Source organism: Triticum urartu, chromosome 4 (assembly GCF_003073215.2).
Source record: "Triticum urartu cultivar G1812 chromosome 4, Tu2.1, whole genome shotgun sequence".
Taxonomy (NCBI): domain Eukaryota; kingdom Viridiplantae; phylum Streptophyta; class Magnoliopsida; order Poales; family Poaceae; genus Triticum; species Triticum urartu.
Window position 1 is genome coordinate 63,833,885 of NC_053025.1, and position 22,698 is coordinate 63,856,582.

Consider the following 22,698-nt stretch of genomic DNA (forward strand, 5'->3'; position numbering starts at 1 on the left):
TCTCTCCGAAGAAGATTGATAAATCTAAAGGCACTTGCCAAATGCAAGGAGGAATTAAAGAAATTCCTTAAGAGTTGACTTGGGCTTCTCACATCATCACCGTGTTTGCATTTATCGCTCCACCACGTCTCGCCTCTGCCGTCGAGCAAGCCGGTGCTGTTGCCGGTAACCGTGAGCCCGTCGATCTGGTAGAACATCAGCCAATAGTTCTCCTTCTCGCTCCATGCGCCCGCCGGCGGCGCCGTAATCGTGCCCATGGCCTGCGACAACCAAAGCCAAAACACGACCCAGATCAGGAAGGACAGACGAGCGGTGCGTGCCTGGACGGTGATTCTGGTGGAGGCGCATGGCCCACTGAACCTGGTGAAGCCGACGAGGAATGACTTTGCCGCCGGCACGAGCAGCGTCATCGACGAGCCAGTGGCGTCGCACGCCGCCGCCCATGCGTCCACGAACGCCTTCGCACACGGTGCAGATAGTCAACACACATCCGGCCATCAGGTATACACCAGTATTATCGACGTAGAGCAGGCGCGTGCGTACCTTGGTGTCGTCCGTGGTCCCGTCGCCGAGAGCACCGTAGTCCTCGACGTTGAACGCGCCGTCCACCCCGCCGGCGGTGGCGATTAGCACACTACAGCACGCGAGGCCGACGAGGAGCAGATTGGCAGTGCGGAGGACGCCGATGATACCCTGCATGATTAAGCACATCTCACACATACACACATGCATGGTCGTCGACTGATCACCAGCACGCACGTACTACTACTCTATAAACTATGGATGAATCTGAACATCAGTTCGAGCAAACTTAAAATGCACTAATATACACAGAGCACTTTGCGGAGAAGTAGTTGCTGGCGAGGGAGACAGCGATGAGGTTCCGGAGCAGGGTGAGGTTCCCCGGTATGGTGCCGGAGAGCGCGTTGCCGGCTAGATTGAGGGCGCAGAGGCTGCGCAGCAGGCCAACGTGCTTCGGCAGCGCCCCAGCCGGAGATGGTCGGCGTAGCCCCAGCCGGAGATGGAGCCGAGGTGGTCGGCAAGGAGGGAGGACTTGAAGGAGAGGAGCAGCACGCCGTCCTGGTTAAGCGCCAGGGCGAGCTGCGTCGCGTGGCCGCGCGACGCCCAACAGCAGGACTAGCAGCAACGGCGAGCGATGAGTATTCCTTCTCCCCTAACTACGTGGCAGTCAAAGCACGCGTGGCGAGCGTTGACGCTGTACACAAAATCGTATATATGGACCGAAGTGAACCCCTAGAGTAAGTATATGGATGATATTTAGGGTATTTTGGGTATTTTGAAGTACAATGACTAAAGTGTCAGCCGGCTCAAGTTTTGAGACCTATAGTGAATTTTTCTCATAAATTAAATTGCCCTGACACTAATAGAGTATAAGTTACTCCCCACTATGACCAGAGGCTAAGAAGAGGAAAAAAGACGTGCCTCTTGTTTTTTAATGACGTGTCCCTATGCGGCTAGGCGCCACCCGACAGTGAACAGACAGCGCACGGCAACGACGCACCATCAGTCACGCACCCTCCACCCAAGTCGCCGACTCCCGCCGTCGCGATCGCGGCGGCCGCCGGCAATGTCTTGGCTCGCGCGCTCCATCGCCAACTCCCTCCTATCCCCCGACATCCCCGAGGCCGACGGCGAAGACCCCCGCGCCTCCGACTCCACCTCCCCGGGCTCACCCCCTCGCGGCGTCCGCGAGGACCTCTCGGAGCTCACTGACGCCCTCGCCCACCGGTTCCAGGGCCTTGCCTCCTTCCTCGCGGCGCCCACTCCCGCAGGAAGCGGCGGCGCACCCCGCGGGCTGAACCCGTCCGATATTGCGGGGCGCTTCCGCCTGGGGCTCGCGCGGCTCCCGGGCCGCCAGGCCGTGGCAGATCTCGCCAAGAACGCGTCCTCTCTACTGCACCCGGACGAATACTGGGGCGGGTCGGAGGCCGCCGGGGCTACCGAGGACGTGGTCGCCTTCGCGCGGGACGCCGCCATGCGGCCCGAGCTCTGGCTGGACTTCCCCCTTCTCCCCGACGACGCGGACTCGGACGGTTCGTGCGTTCCTTCGCCTCCAAGACCTTTCGTCTTCGTAAATCCTTCTTTACAATCTTAATTGATTTGTGATTCTCCCATGTTGTTGTTGATTTAAGTGCAGATTTTGACATTAGTGATGCGCAGCAAGATCACGCGCTGGCCGTCGAGAGCATGGCGCCGGAGCTGGCAGATCTGAGGATCGAACTCTGCCCAAGCCACATGAGCGAGGGCTGCTTCTGGAAGATATACTTTGTGCTACTGCACCCTAAGCTCACAAAGGAAGAAGCCGAGCTTCTTTCTACTCCTCAGGTGATTTCCCTTGATTTCATGCTTCATCTGGGTCACAATGGCTTACTTATGATTTATTCGCCGACGGGTGTATATGACCGGAAATCTGATGTGAAATCAGATTAGTTGTCACTTGTCAGGTGGACACTATTATGGGCATGTATTTTGATATCTGTTGTATTTGGGAATCATGGAAGTTTGCGGTGATACGCCATTGGGGGCCATTGGGGAGATTATGTTGTTACCTTGTTTTTTTTTTTTTTTTTGAGAACCATGTTGTTACCTTGTTGTGTTGGCATTTGATTGTCTAATCGCCGTCTCAAGATATTCTTAAACTCTGTGCTTATGTGCTTGCTTTGGAGCTTCTCTTCTTTGTGGAGCTAAGCTTACCAAAGCTTAAACTTAATAACAGGTTAATGTGTCAACTACATGTTCCCATGTTCGTTCTTCATCTGAATTATGTTAAAACTAGAAATGGTGAATCATTTTTTAAAATACTACTCCCTTGTCCCATAATGTAGAGCGCATTGGTTTTCTTAAAGAGTCAAATTTCACAAAATCTGACCAAGTTTATAGAGAAAGTTATCTATATCTACAATACCAAGTATATACCATACGAAAATATATTTCAAGATGAATCGGGTGGAAGCCTTTTTCGGTAATGTCATTGATTTGGTAGTCTAGATGTTGAAAAGTTTTTATATAAAATTGATGACCTATTTTCATAGCAAAATAGGCTTGTTAAGCTGAAGTTACTAATTTGGACAAAGTGATTCGTTGCAATAGTTACTTGCCACTGAATTCTAACATGGTGATCCAGTGGCTAGCCTAATTTTAGGTAATATTGTATTTCAATAGGTTCAGTTCTGAGTCTCTAAATCATATTGTTATACAAGTGGTCCACTTCAGTTCCATGTCTAAAATGAGCAGATGAATTCGAGTTTATCTATTCTCTCTATTGGTTGTTTTGTTTCATTAAATGGTACTGGGTACCTATTATTTCAACCTTTTAGTTTTCTTCCCTTGTGATATTTTTTCATGGGTTCGAAGTATTGGAATGGAATATAAAGTGAATCAAGAGAAATGTTGGACACTGAAGGTGCACGACTAGACATCAAGTTAATATTGTGTCACTAGGAGTCTTCTTGGTTTGCTGTCAACATTTGCCATGCCAAAACTTGGCTAGCCACAAATGTTTGGCTTCAAAATTTACCCGTTTGGAAATTTTGCTAGCATACTAAACAGGCTCTGCAAATATTGGAACACTATCTTTTCATAATGAGACCGAGAAGTGCTAATTTTCAAACTAATACATAATAGTAGATTAAGACATTTTAGTGTTCATATGATTGCTTGAGAAATAAATATATTGACTGATGGTTGATGCTTAATTTGCTCATGATTGCACAATAAAGTAGTTGGTGGTATTACATTGTTTTGGTGGCGAATTTCTTATATCCCTTTTCTTTACTGCACAGATTTTGGAAGCTAGAGGGAAGTTGTCACAAAATTCGCAACATCGGACAAAGCTAGAGAGCAACGAAGACACAGTGGCTCTGACTTTCAGTAATGGAGATGGTACTGTACCTATACCTGTAGAGGTGGTCAGCGTAGTAAAAGATCAAGATGCTTCCGGCAGGCCCACAGCTTTGGGCAATGTAGATTATGGTATACTTGAATCGATTCCTCTGGAAGAGCTAGCAAAAGATACAGTCAGTGATGCTGGAGCTGTTCCTTCAGATAAAATCAGCAGTGGCGTGCCTGTACAGCTATTGCCGGTATTAAGAGATGCCACTGAGTTCTCAGTCTCACAATCAAGGATGGGAGAAACCATTCACACTCCCTCTAAAGAACATCCCACTGGGTTCTCACAATCTAGCATTGAAGAAAGAACACCCGACTCAATTACAGATGATGTTGTAGCAAATGAGCAGTGTGTACCATTTGTAGACAGTGCTCCATCGGAAGAAGATCAACATAAATGGTCATTGAGTGACCTCAGCGAGCAATCAAGAGTTGTCACTCAAAAGTCCCATAACGATGGCACTGATGATGATGGGGATGAATGGCTGGAAGAGGACACGGCTGGTCCAGGAAGCACGCACATTCCAATAGTAGGCGACGATGAGGATATATCTTTCAGTGATCTGGAGGAAGATGACTGATGTAGCATGATATCAATGGCGAGCTTGGTCATCACCGTCTTGGTGCTTCTGGTTCGAAGCGATATGTATATGTGGGCTTGGGTTCTGTCCACTGTATGGTCTCATGGATCTGCTATGATCAATGCCCACTGCAGCAGGATTGTTCACCTTCTGCTCATATCTCTGTGCCGCCAAGATCAGTTTCGCGGTCTAGTTCTCCCTTGTGGCAACTATGCCTGTTGTACAGTGTGTAGAGAGCACATACTTGTGCATGTGGTTGTTTGGATCAACACTTTGATTCTTGGATCAAGCGTGTGTCCTGACAATGATGATGGGAACTCAAGTATTCTTATGTTTCGGTGAAAAAAAAAAGGAAAAACAGTTAATGTCATATCACATACATAGCATGTCTAAAACCTTGTCAAACATCCATGCAGACCCAAAATTTGGCCAAGTCTGCGATAACATGATGAATTTTGGTAAAATTTGGCAAAGCAGGGACCACATTTTCCTTCAGAAGTCAGCGTCTTTCTCTTGTTCTTTAGGTGACAATTGTCGTGTCTTCCTCTTGTTCTTTAGGTGACAAATTGTTTGGCCTTTGGCCGGTGCGGCTTGATCCATAGTTTGACGCTGGATGCGCTCAGTCCAATGTTGAAGTAGAAATAAAATGATTTTGGTGCATCATGGGAATTTCGCTGTGTGTCTTCTTTCTGGATCTCTGAATTCAGAGTCTCACAGTGAGTGCTACCATCTCTTCCTGTTCTGTTAGTGATGCAAGTTTAAATTCCAGGCCGGGCACGTTGTTTGTGTTCTGCACTTCAGCTTACAATGCTAATTTCACACACCTGGTTGGAAGCAAGGAATGAAACAAGATTGAGGTCTAGGTTTGGTTGGCCGGAGCCTTCTTGGTTTGGTCTTGCGTATCTTGCTTTTTTTTGGGTGACTGATGTTGTGTTGGCTTGTCTGTCGTTTGTGTTGGCTTTGACCCCTCCCTTTATTCTCCTTCTCTTATATTCCCTCCGTTCCTAAATATTTGTCTTTCTAAACATTTCAAATGGATTACAACATACAGATATATATAGATATATTTTAAAGTGTAGATTCACTCATTTTGCTTCGTATGTAATCACTTGTTGAAATCTCTAGAAAGACGAATATTTGGGAACGGAGGGAGTATTTCTTTACAAGGAAGTAATATACATGTAGTTCTCCTCCACGGCTAAAAAATAATACAGTAATACTATTTCATGGTCGGGCAATTTTTATTTCATCAGGCAAGTTTTCTCTAATATTGCTCTGTGGTTCTCTATGTATGTTGTATGAAACCCAACGAGAAGCAAGCTCCTGAGATTGTTTACCAGTTGCTCTATTTGAACCAGTTCAAACCCAACGAGAAGCAACCTCCTGAGATTGTTTACCAGTTGCTCTATTTGAACCAGTTTATGTCTGATCTTGTTTAGAGGAGATATTTGTGTGTTTGTTCGACTATCCGTTAACATTAGTGTCATTTTGGAGAGTTCTTAGCATCATATTTAATGGTAACCTTTGTTTGCACACAAACAAATCACCGTGTGCCTCTGGCGTCAGAGTGTGGTGCGCAAGACATGTAGGAAGAGGACACATTGGCCATGCTCTTTCACCCCTATCGACAACAAGCCCTCGCCCGCCCCATCTCGTCGCCGCCGCCGCCAAATTCAGGTGTCTCTGCCAGCAGTCGGCGCCTCCACACCTCACCCCCACCCCCACCCCCACGCCGCCACCTCCCACGTCGCCACCAGCACCACCTTACTGTCGGGCAACCGCGGCTTTCCATCCCTCACTCTGACGTCGCCGCCAGCATGAAGTCGCCCCCCGCGGCCCCGGCCAGCTCCTTGTTCTGACGCCGCCGCGCTCTCCTGACGCCGCTGAAAGTGCGTTATATCGACTAGAGGGGGGGTGAATAGGCAATTTTTATGAAAGTCTTCAAAACGTGGAAGTTATGAAGACAAACGACCGAAATAAACCTATTACCCTGCAGCGGAAGGTAGACTACACTAGGCAAGCCATAGTCAAGTATTCAATAGAGTGAAAGCACAATGACTAAGAGCAGCAATGTAGTAAGGATCAAGTAGGAAGAAATTATGAAGCCAAACAGAACACGCAGTCACTCAATGAAGATAAAAGATAGTGCAATCATACAATGTCTTCACAAGGAGAAACAGTACGTAAAGAGAAGGGAAGGATGAAACCAGTGACTTGTTGAAGACAATGATGTGTTGGACCAGTTCCAGTTGCTGTGACAACTGTACGTCTGGTTAGGGCGGCTAGGTATTTAAACCTGAGGACACACAGTCCCGGACACCCAGTCCTGAACACGCAGCTCAGGACACCCAGTCCTCACTGTATTCCCCTTGAGCTAAGGTCACACAGACCTCGCCCAATCACTCTGGTAAGTTTTCAAGGTAGAGTCCTAAACCTTCACAGACTTTGTTCACCAGCGATCCGTAATGTCTCTTGGATGCTCAGAACGCGACGCCTAAACCGGCTGGAGGATGCACAGTCCTCAAGTGTAATAAGTCTTCAGATCACACAGACAAGAAGACTTAAGTGATGCCTAATTCTCTTGGCTCTGGGTGGTTAGGGCTTTATCCTCGCAAGGAATTCTCTCTCAAAGGCTTCGAGGTGGGTTGCTCTCAAACGACAAAAGCCGTATACTAACTCTGAGCAGCCAACCATTTATGGTTGTAGGGGTTGGGCTATTTATAGCCACTAGGCAACCCGACCTGATTTGTCCGAAATGACCCTGGGTCACTAAGGAACTGACACGTGTTCCAACGGTCAGATTTCAAACTCACACGACAACTTTACTTGGGCAACAAGCAAAGCTGACTTGTCCGACTCTGGACAAGATTCGCTCTCATAGTCTTCGCTCGAAGACATAGGTTTTGTTTAAGCATCACTTCAGTCATTCTGAATGGTTCTCTTGGACCCCACTTAACAGTGCGGTGGTTCTTATGACTCAACAAAGAAGAAAAAGAACTACGAAAGATCTAAGTCTTCGAGCTCCATAGGCTTCATGCGATGTCTTCTCTTGTCATAGTCTTCAATGTGAATGTCTTCATATACCATATTTGACTTTAATGTCTTCATACATTTTTAGGGGTCATCTCTGGTAGGAAAACCGAATCAATGAGGGACTTCTACCTGTGTTATCCTGCAATTCTCACAAACACATTAGTCCCTCTACTAGGTTTGTCGTCAATACTCCAAAACCAACTAGGGGTGGCACTAGATGCACTTACAATCTCCCCCTTTTTGGTGATTGATGACAAACTAGTTGAAATTTTCAACGGGGAATATAATATGTGAAATTGTAAAGGATAAGAAATTGTCTTCATAAGTTGCAAGGGCTCCCCCTGAAGATGTGCATATAAGTAGTTTGCTTTTGGAATGCAAATGCACATGGCAGGTTGTGCTTGTGGAGATCCTTTTCAACTTATGATGACAATCCACTATGCATGAAAAGGGTATGTGAAGATAATGACATGCATAATGGAAAATGGACGTCTGCAAAATGATCTAAGTGCGGAATTTATCGTCGCACATGCGGAATTTATCATCGCATCACAAGGTGGCAAATAGGTAGCAGACGACCATCGAGTTTTAAGTGTTACAACTCAAAGAACCAAATGTATCAAAACGAGAGTTGTAAACACGAAGAAAAATATAAAGCACCCGCCCATATGGACCCGCTTGAAGACTATCAAACTCAGCTTCTCCCCCTTTTGTCAGTAAGGACCAAAAAGGTTTGAAGACATAGAGCATCTACTCGTTCCCATGAAGAGTAGGTGAAGCAGCAGGGTCGTTGGTGGTGTTTGGCGGTGCAGAAGAGCTTGGAGCAGAGTCGAAGCATGCTGAAGGAGGTGGCGGTGAAGTAGCATCGCTTCATCCTCGATCACTCTGGCATTCACAGTTGCAGCAGAGGAAGAGAACTCAGAGTCTTCAAGAGATGGAGTTCGTCGCAGCACTACCCTTCGAGGAGGTGTGGAGTCAAACTTGAAGCGCTCAGTGAAGCCATCCTCTTGAAGACCATCTTCAGAACACATTAGTGTCAGCCCTTTCCATGTGCGGCGAGAGGTTTCATGGGCAACAAAAGCATTCTTGGTGACAAGATTTCGAATGCGATTAACATCCACCAAGAGGCTTTGCATTTGACGCTTCAGCCAGTCATGATGCCTATCCTGTTTCTGATGAAGAGCCACAAGAAGCTCTCGGTCGTTGAGAACACGAGTGCGCTTCTTGGGTCGTGGAGCAGTTGTACTGTCAGTGGCTTCAGTGAAAGCAGGATGCGGTGCACGTGTAGTGCCAGCCAAAGGATACACACGAGCGACTGCTTCAACTCCTTCAATGTTCTGAGAGAAACTCTGATGCTCTGCATTCTGAAGACTTAGGGGTTCCTTGGCAGGCTCATGATAGATGGCTTCAATAGACATATCCACATCAGGCAGAAAAATCCGATAATTGCGAGCAGATGGCTGATATGAGACAGTGGAGTGAAGTTTGATCAGCCGCATGACCCATGGGGCATAGAATTTCAAGCCAAACAGATCTGAGCCTGATGCAGCCAGTTGGCGAATGAAGAAGTCCTGTGCATTGAAGTATTTTCCATGAAGAATATAAAAGACCAAAGTCTTCATTGCACCTTCAAGCTTGGTATGTGGAGAGTGCCCTTTGATGGGCCAGAGAGTTTGCCTTATGATGTGATAAATAGTCCTTGGCAGATACTCTAGGTCTTCAACAAAGAACTCTTTGGGATATGCAGCATCTTGGGGTAATGGCTTCATCATACTGAGCATCTGACTCATGTTAGGTTCAGACTTCTGAAAGATGCTCTCCACAGCTTCACTGTGAAGTTGACAGCTAGATTCGTAGAGATCTCCGGGAGTGGGCAGACCAGTGAGCTCAATGATGTCAAAGGCTTTGGCTTCGTGATGAACGTTTCCTGTCATCCACTCCAGGACCCGAGTCTTCGGATCTCTGTTATACCCGCGGATGTGAAGTGTGGCATAGAATTGGAGCAGCAATTCTTCATTCCAATGCTCTTGGTCAGAGACGAATGGCAGCAATCCAACTTCTTTGAAGCAATCCAGAGCTTCTTCCAGACAGGGCAGACCAGCTATAGCTTCAATGTCAAGACGCTTGTGTGGGAAGATGCGACCTTGATTGTATAGAATGCAAGAGTAATAGCTTCGCTGCGGATAGCTCCAGAACCGATCAGATGATATCCTTTCCCTTGAGTAGGGGTTCCTGGAGCTATTGAAGAATGTGTTGTTTGCTCTGAAGTCATTGATATTGAAGGATCCAGGTGCTGATGCAGGACCTGGGAACCTGGGCAATCTTGGGATTGGCTTTTGTACCTGTGGCCTGTGCTCAACATGATAGTCGAACTGGGGACCGGCAGCAGGTGCAGGAACAGAAGCAGTGGGATCAGTGGCTTCGCTGACTTCTGATGCTTTTGTTGGGAGGGCTCCACATTAGTTTCAGCCATGACAGCGTCAGTGGCTTCATTGGTGGTGGTGGTGGCAGTCTCAAGATTTTCAACCTCCACTTGACGAGCTGGAGGGTCGGTCACAATCACGTTCTCCTCGAGAACCGCTTCTTGATGGGACAGGGGAGTAGCAGCAGCTTGTGGGACTACTTCTTCATCGGCTGATGCAGCCGGAATGTCTTCAGCAGTTTCAGCTTCAGACGCAGAGACTGGAGGCCTAGGTCATTTGCGAAGCCTGCGCAACGCAGGCGACGCCTGTGTAGTTGGAGTTGGCTGGGCCTCAAAGTCTTCTTCCTCTTGTGGGCGATCAGCCCATGAAGCATCCTGAGCGATTGGCGTCAGAGGACGACCAATGCTGATGAGTTCGCTGTTCTCGAGCTGAGGAAGGACTGCACCATCTTCTACATGGTCATGTTGACCAATGTCTTCAGCAGCGATGGGATCGGCTGCTGGAAAGTCTTCAGCTTCATGAGCCTCTGTGAAAGCAGGCTCATGGATTGTCAGTTGGCGTTCAGCGTCAGGACGAACCATGAAAATGGGTTCAACTATCAAAGGCTTTGTGGGAGCAGCCCGATCTTTCTTGGTCTTCCTCTTCTTCTTGAAGGGGGCAGTAGGAGAGGCTTCAGGATGTTTCCTCTTTCTGGCTTCAGCCTCAGCAGTCCTCGTCTTCTTGAGCTCTGAAGCGGTTGACCGGCTTTTTGGCTTCGAGCCAGTCATTCTAATTGGGAAGACAATGGGATCTGCTTCCTTCCTTGGTGCGTCAGGTTCAGTCGTAGTTGGCTTCTTCATCTTCTTTGCTACCATCTTGGGGTCGATGCCAGGACGCCCAAGGGCCTTGCGCTTCTCAGCCTCATTGTAGGCCTGCTCACATTTGTCAGCCAGAACCTTCATGCGCTCACGAGAACACTGAGCTTCTGCACGTTTCTTGAGAAAGGCTTCCTTGAGCTCGTGCAGCATAATCTTAAAGTTCTTCACCTCTTGCACGCTGAGCTTGGCCATATGCTTCTTGAACTGAGCCTTTTCATAGTCAATCTTTTGCTTCAGTTCAACAATGCGCTGGGCAATAGCTAACTCTGAAGCAATGGCGCCATGGAAGGCGACACTGAGGCCAATGGGTAGTTGCAGATCGTCAAAGCTGATGTTTGGCGTGTCAAACCATTCATCAATGAAGTTGTGGATGATTGTTACATCAAAGAGAGGCAGATCATTGAAAATTTCTGCTTCTTCTTTGCTCTTGATGAGTTGCTCAAGAGCGTCATCCGCAAGATCTTCATCACTTGACAGATCAATGGCATCATTGCGCAGAATGGCAGCAGCTGTTAGCTCTTGTCCGGTGTGTGGCAGAGGCATCTTGACCCTCTGGGGCTTGGAGATGCGTGACAAATCTTCAGATTGCACACTGTCTTTAGGAGGTGCAGTTGCCAGTGGCTTCGCCCGTGAGAGTTTTGGAGCAGAGGCAGGCTTTGAAGCTTTTGGCTGCTTCTTTGGTTTTGGTGCTGCAGGCGCTTCATCTGATTCAGCGTCATCTGCAGGCTTGTTCACGGCAGTCCCTTAAACCAAGATATGGGTGGTGAGACCTTCAAGGTTGTAGAAGGGACCGACGACATTGGGTTCTGCATCACATGTGCCGTCAGCCCTTGGAGTAGAAGGACCAGGGTTGAAGTCTAGTCCCAATATCTTCTTGTTTTTCTTTGCTGAGTTCTGGGCAAACTGGAAGTTGCGCTTGAACAGAATGTCGTCACGACACCATAGCAGGGACGATGGGTCAGCATCCGCAGGTTGTGGTCCACGGACCATGCAGGGATAGAAGCCTTGTTCAATGGCTTCATCTCTGGTTCTCGGTTGAAGATTTTTGTAGAGGATGTCTCCCCATGGTCGCTTGATGGCATTCTTTTTAGCATATTCCTTGGTCACAAATCTGTACTTGAACCACTGTTCTGCCCAATAGCGTCGAATCCATTGGATTCGTGTCTTGCGCTGATTGTAATCCTCTTCAGGATCTGTCTTGTACAGCTCTGAGAGGTCATCGGGCAAATCTCTTGATGTTTCTCCTCGACGCTTTCTGCCACCCTTCCTTGCTGATTTTTCTGAAGCCATGAACCTTAATCTGAAAGGCTTCAATACGTTCAGAGGCTTCAAAGGTTTTCGCTTGCTGGACAAACTGGCTTCGGGAGAATTTACGTGATGCTGTAAGAATTCTGCAAATGAATGCAGACTATGAGAACCAAAGGATTCTCCCACGGACATGTACCTGTGACAGCATTAAGGTGCGAGGGAAGGGGAAGATGTCATATGCATTCTCAGAAGATTTTGAAGATAAATCAGTTTAGAAGACATTGACCTCATCGTGTGAAGACATTCACTCATAGATAAGGAGTTGGTTCCAGATTTGTACGAATCCACAGATCAGTACAAGTGAGGAATCTAACTACTTTGTGAAGCATAAGTGAATATACTAGGCATGTTATGAGATGTAGTATGAAAGGGATCCAACTTGTGTGAATAGAAACTGCTTGTGGTAGAAAGTGATAAAGCTATAGGATCAAAGGGGGCCGTAAAAGGAGGTTTTATTTACCACACGAAGAACTGCTAGACGGAGTGGAAGAGGAGGCCGAGCAGTTCAATCTTCCGTGCCCTAACTTGGCGACGGAGGACACCTACGGTGACGGCGGAGAGGACGATGTCCGCGGTCGGCGTGAAGATGGCGTCGGAGAGGTTGCGGTAGCGAAGCGCTTCGTCGCCGGCGTCGTCGAGTGCTAGCGATGGCGCTAGGGTTCATGCGAGAGTGGAAGAAGAGATAATGACTGTGGTGAGGCGTGTATTTATAGGTACAGGGGCGGCATTCGTTATTACACAGGTGCCCCTGGCGATTCACATCTGATGGGCACGTGGCCGTCATGCAGCATATCAGGGGTTGTTCCATGTCCCATGCACGCCTGGATTGTCAGGTGGTCGTTCCCACTTCTCCGGGTTTCAGGTGAAGGAATGAGCATTGAAAACGGACTTAATGGTTGTCTCTGTATCTTCTGCTGACAAGGACGCAGAGAAGACATTCGATAGTTTCAATAGAATGCATATGATTTGGAGAGATAGAGTTTGAGATAGAAAGCATAGAGAGGTTAGGGTCCGATCACATTCACTTAGTTCAAAAGATTCAACAAGAAGACATAGCTATAAGTGAATGCTGTAGAGGACAGAACACTAGTATATGTATATATATAATCAACATAGTGAAGATAATCATGAAGACATGTTGAGATTGAAGCCAAACCAAATATGAAGACATAGCTAATGTAACACCATGAGTGAAGCACTTCAAACAGAAAGTTTGGTGGTGGCTTTACCCACCGTATAGGAAGTATTAGACCCAGACACGGCGCACAATTATCGTGGCGCTCCGAAGTCAAATTCCACATTAATGTATTCACACTTAGAATGTATGTCTTCATTGATTGAAGATATACTTTTCTTCGTGTGTTGCACATCTAAGTCATCAATATGCATAAGTGTTAGGATGTGTGCCTAATCACAGGACATTTGAGGATTCCAAGATATTTAGCTCACACCGTAACTTGCAAAATCTCTTCTCATCCAAGGGCTTGGTGAAGATATCTGCCAATTGCTCTTCAGTGTTGACGTGTATGATATCAATATCTTCCTTCACAACATGATCTCTGAGAAAGTGATGACGAATTTCAATGTGCTTTGTCTTCGAGTGATGAACTGGGTTGTTGGCAATCTTGATGGCGCTTTCGTTGTCGCAGTAGAGTGGCACTTGCTTCAGATGAATGCCATAGTTCTTGAGTGTTTGCTTCATCCACAGAAGCTGAGCGCAGCAAGATCCAGTAGCAATGTATTCAGATTCAGCAGTGGAGAGAGATACACAGTTCTGCTTCTTTGAAGACCAACATACAAGTGATTGTCCCAGAAAATGACATGTGCCTGATGTAGACTTGCGATCCACCTTGTCACCAGCATAATCAGCATCCGAAAATCCAACCAGATCAAACTCTGAGCCCTTTGGATACCATAATCCTAGAGTTAGGGTGTGAGCCAAATATCGAAGAATTCGCTTCACAGCTAAGTGATGCGACTCTTTTGATGCCGCTTGGAATCGAGCACACATGCAAACACTAAGCATAATATCTGGCCTAGATGCACATAGATAAAGTAAAGAACCAATCATGGAGCGGTATACCTTTTGATCGAAATCTTTACCATTGTCGTCGGGACCCAGATGATGTTTGGCTGGCATTGGCGTCGTGAAGCCTTTGCAGTCTTGCATACCAAACTTCTTCAGGCAATCTTTGAGATACTTCTCTTGAGATATGAAGATGCCATTGCGTTGCTGTCGTATTTGGAGACCGAGGAAGAACTTCAGCTCTCCCATCATGGACATCTGATATTGCTCTTGCATCATATATCCAAACTCTTCACTGTACTTCTGATTGGTGCAGCCGAAGATAATGTCATCCACATATATTTGGCACACAAACAGTTCACCATCATATGTCTTCGTGAAGAGAGTGGGGTCGAGGGAACCAGGTATGAAGCCTTTGCTCTTCAGGAAGTATTTGAGCGTGTCATACCAAGCCCGAGGGGCTTGTTTGAGGCCATACAGTGCCTTGTTGAGCTTGTATAGCATGTCAGGATGTTTTGGATCTTCAAAGCCAGGCGGTTGTGCAACATACACTTCTTCTTCAATCTTGCCATTGAGAAAAGCACTCTTCACATCCATTTGATATAGAAGTATGTTATGATGATTTGCATAGGCCAGCAGTATGCGTATGGCTTCAAGTCGAGCCACAGGAGAAAATGTTTCATCGAAGTCAATGCCTTCCACTTGAGTATATCCTTGAGCAACGAGGCGAGCTTTGTTTCTGACAACTTGACCATGCTCATCTTGCTTGTTGCGGTATATCCATTTAGTGCCAATTATGTTGTGCTTCTGAGGATCAGGACGCTTGACCAGTTCCCATACATTATTCAGCTCAAACTGTTGAAGCTCTTCTTGCATAGCTTGAATCCATTCAGGTTCCATGAAGGCTTCTTCAACTTTCTTGGGTTCTGTTATTGAGACAAATGCGAAGTGCCCACAGAAATTTGCCAGCTGAGTCGCCCTTGAAAGAGTAAGCGGACCAGGTGCATTGATGCTATCAATTATTCTCTCAATCTGCACTTCATTGGCAACACGAGGATGTACAGGGCGAAGATTTTGCTCTCGCTGATCATTGTCATTATTAGTGGGATTGTCTTCAGACTGAGCACTGTCTTCAGGTTGATCAGGTGCGGAGATGATAAGTTCCTCTTCAGGTTGAGCTTCAGAGGGTATGATTTCTCCAGTTCCCATTAGCTTGATTGATTCGCTGGATGGAACTTCATCTAGCACATTTGGCAGGTGCTCTTTTTGTGAACCGTTAGTCTCATCAAATCGCACACTGTTTCAACCACTTTATAGAGAAAGAGATTGAAGACTCTGTAGGAGTGCGAATCCTTTCCATATCCAAGCATAAAACCCTCATGTGCTTTTGGTGCAAATTTTGAAGTGTGATGTGGATCCTTGATCCAGCACCTGGCACCAAATACTCTGAAGTAACTGACATTTGGCTTCTTGCCAGTAAGGAGCTCATAAGATGTCTTGTTCAGAAGTTTGTGAAGATAAACACGATTGATTGTATGGCATGCAGTATCAATGGCTTCAGGCCAGAATTTTCTTGGGGTCTTGTATTCATCTAGCATCGTTCTGGCCATCTCAATGAGTGTTCTGTTCTTGCGTTCGACGACGCCATTCTGCTGTGGCGTGTACGGGGCCGAGAATTCATGTGTGATGCCCAAGGTATCAAGATATGTATCAAGGCCAGTGTTCTTGAATTCAGTGCCATTGTCACTTCTGATGTGCTTTATCTTGGCGCCATAATTGTTCATAGCTCGATTGGCGAAGCGTCTGAAGACATCCTGCACTTCAGTCTTGTAAAGGATTATGTGCACCCAAGTATATCTAGAATAATCATCAATAATAACAAAGCCATAGAGGCAAGCAGTAGTAGTAAGAGTTGAGTAATGAGTGGGACCGAAAAGATCCATGTGGAGCAGTTCGAAGGGTCGAGTGGTTGTCATGATTGTCTTCGAGGGATGTTTGGCCCTCGTCATCTTCCCTGCTTCATAGGCACCACATAGGTGATCTTTCTTGAACTTGACGCCCTCAATGCCTATGACATGCTTCTTCTTTGCAAGAGTGTGGAGGTTCCTCATGCCAGCATGCCCTAGCCTCCGATGCCAGAGCCAGCATTCTGAAGCCTTTGCTAGAAGACATACGGCAAGCTGTGGTCCTGCCGAAAAATCTACCACGTACAAATCATCTTTCCGATACCCTTCAAACAGTAGAGACTTGTCAGATTCCATTAGTACAAGGCAACGATATTTTCCAAATATTGCGATCATGTTCAAATCGCAAAGCATTGAGATAGACATTAAGTTGAAGCCAAGGGATTCAACAAGCATGACTTTATCCATGTGTTGATCCTTTGAGATTGCAACTCTACCTAGACCCAATACCTTACTTTTACCAGTGTCAGCAAATGTGATGTGACTCTTGTCGGATGGACGTAAGGTTGAGTCCATAAGAAGGCTTCTTTTGCCAGTCATGTGGTTGGTACACCCACTATCAATAATCCATTCTGAAGACGCTGGTGTCGTACCCTACAGTGCAGTTAGGGGGATAGGCTTGGCACCGCGTGCCATGAAGCAGTAGGTTGGAGCGGAGTAGTCCTTGTCATTTGCATCGGTGTCGGTGATGAGGTCATTGTCTTCAGTGTTGAAGATGGACTTGGCAACGTATGCTGTAGCCAGACTTGCGACGCCAGAATCGGACTCCTCCTCAGACTCCACCTCCGCCTCCTCAGAAGCGGACTCCTCCTCTGAATCCATTTTCTTGCCAACAAACGCACGTGCCTTGCCAGATGAGCTCTTCTTGTGTGATGAAGACTTTGAAAAAGATTTGGAAGAGGACTTTGAGTATTTCTTCTTCTTGTCGTCAGAGTCATATTCCTTGCTCTTCTTCTTCTTTTTGTTCTCATTGTCCCACTGCGGACACTCAGAGATGAAGTGGCCAGGTTTCTTGCACTTGTGACATGTTTTCTTCTTGTAGTCATGAGCAGAAACTTCATCATTCCTTGAGCTTGATCGGGAAGACTTTCTGAAGCCTTTCTTCTTGGTGAATTTTTGGAACTTCTTGACAAGCATAGCAAGTTCCCTTCCAATGTCTTCAGGATTATCAGAACTGCTGTCAGATTCTTCTTCAGATGAGGAGACAGCTTTTGCCTTCAAGGCACGAGTTCGCCCATAGTTTGGACCGTAGATATCTCTTTTCTCAGAAAGCTGAAACTCATGTGTGTTGAGCCTCTCAAGTATGTCAGACGGCTCGAGTGTCTTGAAATCAGGGCGTTCTTGAATCATCAGGGATAGGGTGTCAAACGAACTGTCAAGTGATCTCAGTAGTGTCTTGACGACTTCATGCTTGGTGATCTCAGTAGCGCCAAGGGCTTGAAGCTCATTCGTGATGTCAGTGAGTCGATCAAATGTGAGCTGGACATTCTCATTGTCATTTCTCTTGAAGCAGTTGAAGAGGTTGCGAAGGACACTGATTCTCTGATCTCTCTGGGTTGAGACGCCTTCGTTGACCTTGGAGAGCCAGTCCCAGACTAGCTTAGATGTTTCCAAAGCACTCACACGGCCATACTGTCCTTTGGTCAGATGATCACAGATGATATTCTTGGCAGTAGAGTCCAGTTGAACGAACTTCTTGACGTCAGCAGTAGTGACACCTTCTCCAGCCTTGGGAACGCCGTTCTTGACGACATACCATAGGTCGACGTCAGTGGCTTCAAGATGCATGCGCATCTTATTCTTCCAGTAGGGATATTCAGTTCCATCGAAGACGGGGCACGCAGCGGAGACTTTAATTATCCCTGCAGTCAACATAGCTAAAACTCCAGGTGGTTAAACCGAATCACACAGAACAAGGGAGTACCTTGCTCTGATACCAATTGAAAGTGCGTTATATCGATTAGAGGGGGGGTGAATAGGCGATTTTTATGAAAGTCTTCAAAACGTGGAAGTTATGAAGACAAACGACCGAAATAAACCTATTACCCTGCAGCAGAAGGTAAACTACACTAGGCAAGCCATAGTCAAGTATTCAATAGAGTGAAAGCACAATGACTAAGAGCAGCAATGTAGTAAGGATCAAGTAGGAAGAAATTACGAAGCCAAACAGAACACACAGTCACTCAGTGAAGATAAAAGATAGTGCAATCATACAATGTCTTCACAAGGAGAAACAATACATAAAGAGAAGGGAAGGATGAAACCAGTGACTTGTTGAAGACAATGATGTGTTGGACCAGTTCCAGTTGTTGTGACAACTGTACGTCTGGTTAAGGCGGCTAGGTATTTAAACCTGAGGACACACAGTCCCGGACACCCAGTCCTGAACACGCAGCTCAGGACACCCAGTCCTCACCGTATTCCCCTTGAGCTAAGGTCACACAGACCTCGCCCAATCACTCTAGTAAGTCTTCAAGGTAGACTCCCAAACCTTCACAGACTTCGTTAACCGGCGATCCACAATGTCTCTTGGATGCTTAGAACGCGACGCCTAACCGGCTAGAGGATGCACAGTCCTCAAGTGTAATAAGTCTTCAGATCACACAGACAAGAAGACTTAAGTGATGCCTAATTCTCTTTGGCTCTGGGTGGTTAGGGCTTTATCCTCGCAAGGAATTCTCTCTCAAATGCTTCGAGGTGGGTTGCTCTCAAACGACAAAAGCCGTATACTAACTCTGAGCAGCCAACCATTTATGGTTGTAGGGGGTGGGCTATTTATAGCCACTAGGCAACCCGACCTGATTTGTCCGAAATGGCCCTGGGTCACTAAGGAACTGACACGTGTTCCAACGGTCAGATTTTAAACTCACACGGCAACTTTACTTGGGCAACAAGCAAAGCTGACTTGTCCGACTCTGGACAAGATTCGCTCTCATAGTCTTCACTCGAAGACATAGGTTTTGTTTAAGCATCACTTCAGTCATTCTGAATGGTTCTCTTGGACCCCACTTAACAGTGTGGTGGTTCCTATGACTCAACAAAGAAGAAAAAGAACTACGAAAGATCTAAGTCTTCGAGCTCCATAGGCTTCATGCAATGTCTTCTCTTGTCATAGTCTTCAATGTGAATGTCTTCATATACCACCTTTGACTTCAATGTCTTCATACATTTTTAGGGGTCATCTCTGGTAGGAAAACCGAATCAACGAGGGACTTCTACCTGTGTTATCCTGTAATTCTCACAAACACATTAGTCCCTCAACTAGGTTTGTCGTCAATACTCCAAAACCAACTAGGGGTGGCACTAGATGCACTTACAGCCGCCACACTCGTCGAACTTTGCCAGGCCAGCCACTTGGTCAACGGGAGGCACGCATCTCTTTGCCGGCCAACTTCTTCGTCGATGCTCGCAAGCTGTTTGACAGTTTGCCTCAAGGTACAAATGGACTCCATTGACAAGTTCTTTTTCCACAATTTTGTATGCGACTACGATGATTCCTCATCCAATGATGAGGAGATGGTGGCTGATGTGTTGGTCCATGACCACCTTAATAGGCAGCGTACGTTGTTCCGGGGCTCGATCCCGGGACACACTCCGGCATTGAATCGCAACCAAGAGAGCGGCCATTTCCTTCTTTGGAAGGACTACTTTGACACATCCAACCCGCTGTTCAAACATCACCAATTCCGACGGTGTTTTCATATGGCTTGACATGTTTTCAACCGTATTCGAGAGAGGGTGGTCGGATACGATAATTATTTCGAGTGCAAAGAGGATGCCCTTGGAAAGATTGACTTCTTATCTTATCAGAAATGCACTGCAGCTATCCGGATGCTTGCATACGGAGTGCCTGGTGATCTCATTGATGAGTATGTCCGCATGAGCCAGTCAACGTGCATAGAGTCCATGTACAGGTTCCGCAAGGCTGTGATTGCAGTGTTTGGCCCTAAGTACTTGAGAGAGCCGACTGTTGAAGATATCGTCCGCTTGTTGGCGATCAATGCCAGCAGGGGCTTCCCAGGGATGCTTGGCAGTATAGACTGCATGCACTAGGAGTGGAAGAACTACCCTTCTGCTTGGCAAGGGCGGTATATAGGCCATGTCAGGGTTTGCACTATCATACTTGAGGCCGTGACCTCACAAGATCTCTGGATCTGGCACTCTTTCTTTGGCATGGCCGGATCGCATAATGATTTCAACGTGCTTCAACGCTCGACGGTGTTTGCAAGGCTTACCGAAGGCAACAACCCGCCGGTCAATGTTAACATCAACGGTCACGACTACAACAAAGGATACTACCTAGCTGACGGTATCTATCCTCAGTGGACCACTATTGTGAAGACAATCCCCAACCCTATCGGAGAGAAGAAGAAAAGATTTGCCGAAAAGCAAGAGAGTGCTAGGAAGGATGTCGAGCGTGCGTTTGGTGTTCTACAATCTCGATGGGGCATCGTTCGGTATCCTGGTAGAACTTGGAGCACCAAGAAGTTGTGGGAGGTGATGACTGTTTTGTGTGATCATGCACAATATGAGCATAGAGGATGAGCGTCCGGAACGTATCTACGATTAAGGGTTTCAGTCTCAGGGTGACAATGTTGTGCCTGAGCATGGAGGAGGAGCGGCAACGTTTGCACAGTTCACCCAATTTCATCATCAAATGCGTGAATGGAAAACTCACATTCAGTTGCAAAATGATTTGGTTGAGCATATGTGAGCTCATATTGGCAACCAATAGACAATACAATTTTTATTCAGCTTGTAAACTACTCCCTTTGTTCCATAATATAAGAATGTTTTTGACACTAGGGTAGTGTCAAACATGTTCTTATATTATGGAACGGAGGGAGTATGTTATATTTATTTGGGTCGTGGAACTATACTATTTTGTTTGGTTGTGAAATTATAAAAAATGTGTGTATGTTTGTTGGAAAACGATGGCAAGCCGACCATGCGGGCAAATATGAGTTGGCCTATTGGGCGCATTGCCGACCAAATCATAAACAGAACGGACACCGAGTGAACAACCGATCCAAATAGATAAAAAATGAACAAAATCGTTGTCTATTTGATCGGCACGTTGGAGCTGCTCTAATATATCCAAATTTGGAGCCACACCACTGTTATGATCAAAATGGACTACAAACGAAGCACTCAAAACCAGGCCCCTCGTGTCAACATCTGCCATTATTAGGGTTATATTATGTATTTGTCCCATCACGATTTATGGCATGCAATAGTGTTTAGCACGTTGAAATTCACAAGACTCTAGCTAACTAAACCAAACTCATCTTCGAAACAAAACGAGACAGGTCTTTTGCCATGCCACGAATACATACACTGTTGTAAACTTTGTGTATCACACCCCTCCACGCATATTTGTATTTGTATTTACTTGATTGACACAACTGGTTTTCATTTCACTTCACTTTTTTCTTTACTATGGCAAAGGTGACACAATTTGAATTGAATCGTAGCCCATAATATATTCATCTATCTCTTGATTCTCTTCACACAAAAATATTAGTACTATATGCTTACGCTCGTATCATATCTATAGGTATTCGTAGTAGTAATATATCTATTTGTTTTCTTTACTTCTTCCTGACTAGGAAAATGCTGAGCTCCGCGGCGCCATCGCCACCCCGGCCGTCGTCGTCCGGGTTGATCATGTAGAAGGCCTCGGAGTCCTTGGACCCGACGACGCGGTCGACGCGGGCGCGCATGTAGGTGAGCTCGCCGTCGGGGCCGTGGGAGCCGTCGGCGGGCGGCGGCGGCAGCACCCCGGCGCCCATGGAGACGCCGCGCAGCAGGCGCAGCACGTGCCGCTCGTCGTCGGACGGGTCCTTGCGGCGGATGGCGTACCCGGCCTTGCGCCCGTTGCAGTAGACGGCCCACACGTACTCCTCCAGGAGCCGCCGGCGCGCGCTGCGGGTGTCGCTCTCCAGCGCCAGCCTCACGGTGCCCGTGGCCATCTCCCGGTGCAGCGCGGCCGCCAGCATGGGCAGCTCGATGAGGAACGCCGGCGGCGCCCGCGTGTCCTCGTGGATGGCCAGGCTCAGCCGGCCGCGGCGGTGCCCGAAGAGCGTCACCGCCGGCGCGTGGTCCGCGAGGAGGGCCCTGCCGCTGTGCCGCCCGAGCAGCGCGGCCATCTTGCAGCCGGTGCTGGTGGTGAGCATCGGCACCAGCCTGAACATCCTGAAGAGCCCCACGACGGCGCCGCCGGTGCTGCCGCCGTGCTTGTTGGTCCGGCGCTCGTCGGTGACCGGCCGGAGCAGCGACCGCAGCGAGCCTGGGTCGTCGATGAGAGAAGGCATTTACGAGGTCGGGTGGACGGATGATTCGGCTGGAGTAGTGAGTCGGCGCATTGGATCGAGCCGAGCTCAGTTAAGGAGAAGGGAGTTGAGGGTGCTACGTCGTTATTTAAGGAGGTGGAAGTAGAGGTTGGGGGGTCGTTTGATTTTGGTTATGTGTTTTGGAACCAGTTTGGGTCGTATCCAGATGCTCAATACATGGCAAAATTATCCTAGCTAGCTAGTCTCTTTCAAGAGAAATTTGAAGATGCATGGTCCCAATCTCTTTGGACCATTAGTTCATTCA

The 22,698-nt window shown here is 47.1% G+C and overlaps 2 protein-coding genes across 2 annotated transcripts; one reads left to right on the forward strand and one right to left on the reverse strand.

Moving 5' to 3' along the window:
* The first annotated feature begins 1,469 nt into the window (after positions 1–1,469).
* On the forward strand, positions 1,470–4,860 carry LOC125550692. Its single transcript, XM_048713745.1, has 3 exons — positions 1,470–2,054; positions 2,159–2,346; positions 3,804–4,860. Exons 1-3 carry the CDS (start codon positions 1,589–1,591, stop codon positions 4,488–4,490), a joined length of 1,341 nt encoding a protein of 446 aa, XP_048569702.1. The 5' UTR covers positions 1,470–1,588; the 3' UTR covers positions 4,491–4,860.
* Positions 4,861–21,481: 16,621 nt separating this feature from the next.
* On the reverse strand, positions 21,482–22,528 carry LOC125553553 (protein MIZU-KUSSEI 1). Its single transcript, XM_048717324.1, has one exon. It carries the CDS (start codon positions 22,413–22,415, stop codon positions 21,693–21,695), a length of 723 nt encoding a protein of 240 aa, XP_048573281.1. The 5' UTR covers positions 22,416–22,528; the 3' UTR covers positions 21,482–21,692.
* Between the last annotated feature and the right edge of the window lie 170 nt (positions 22,529–22,698).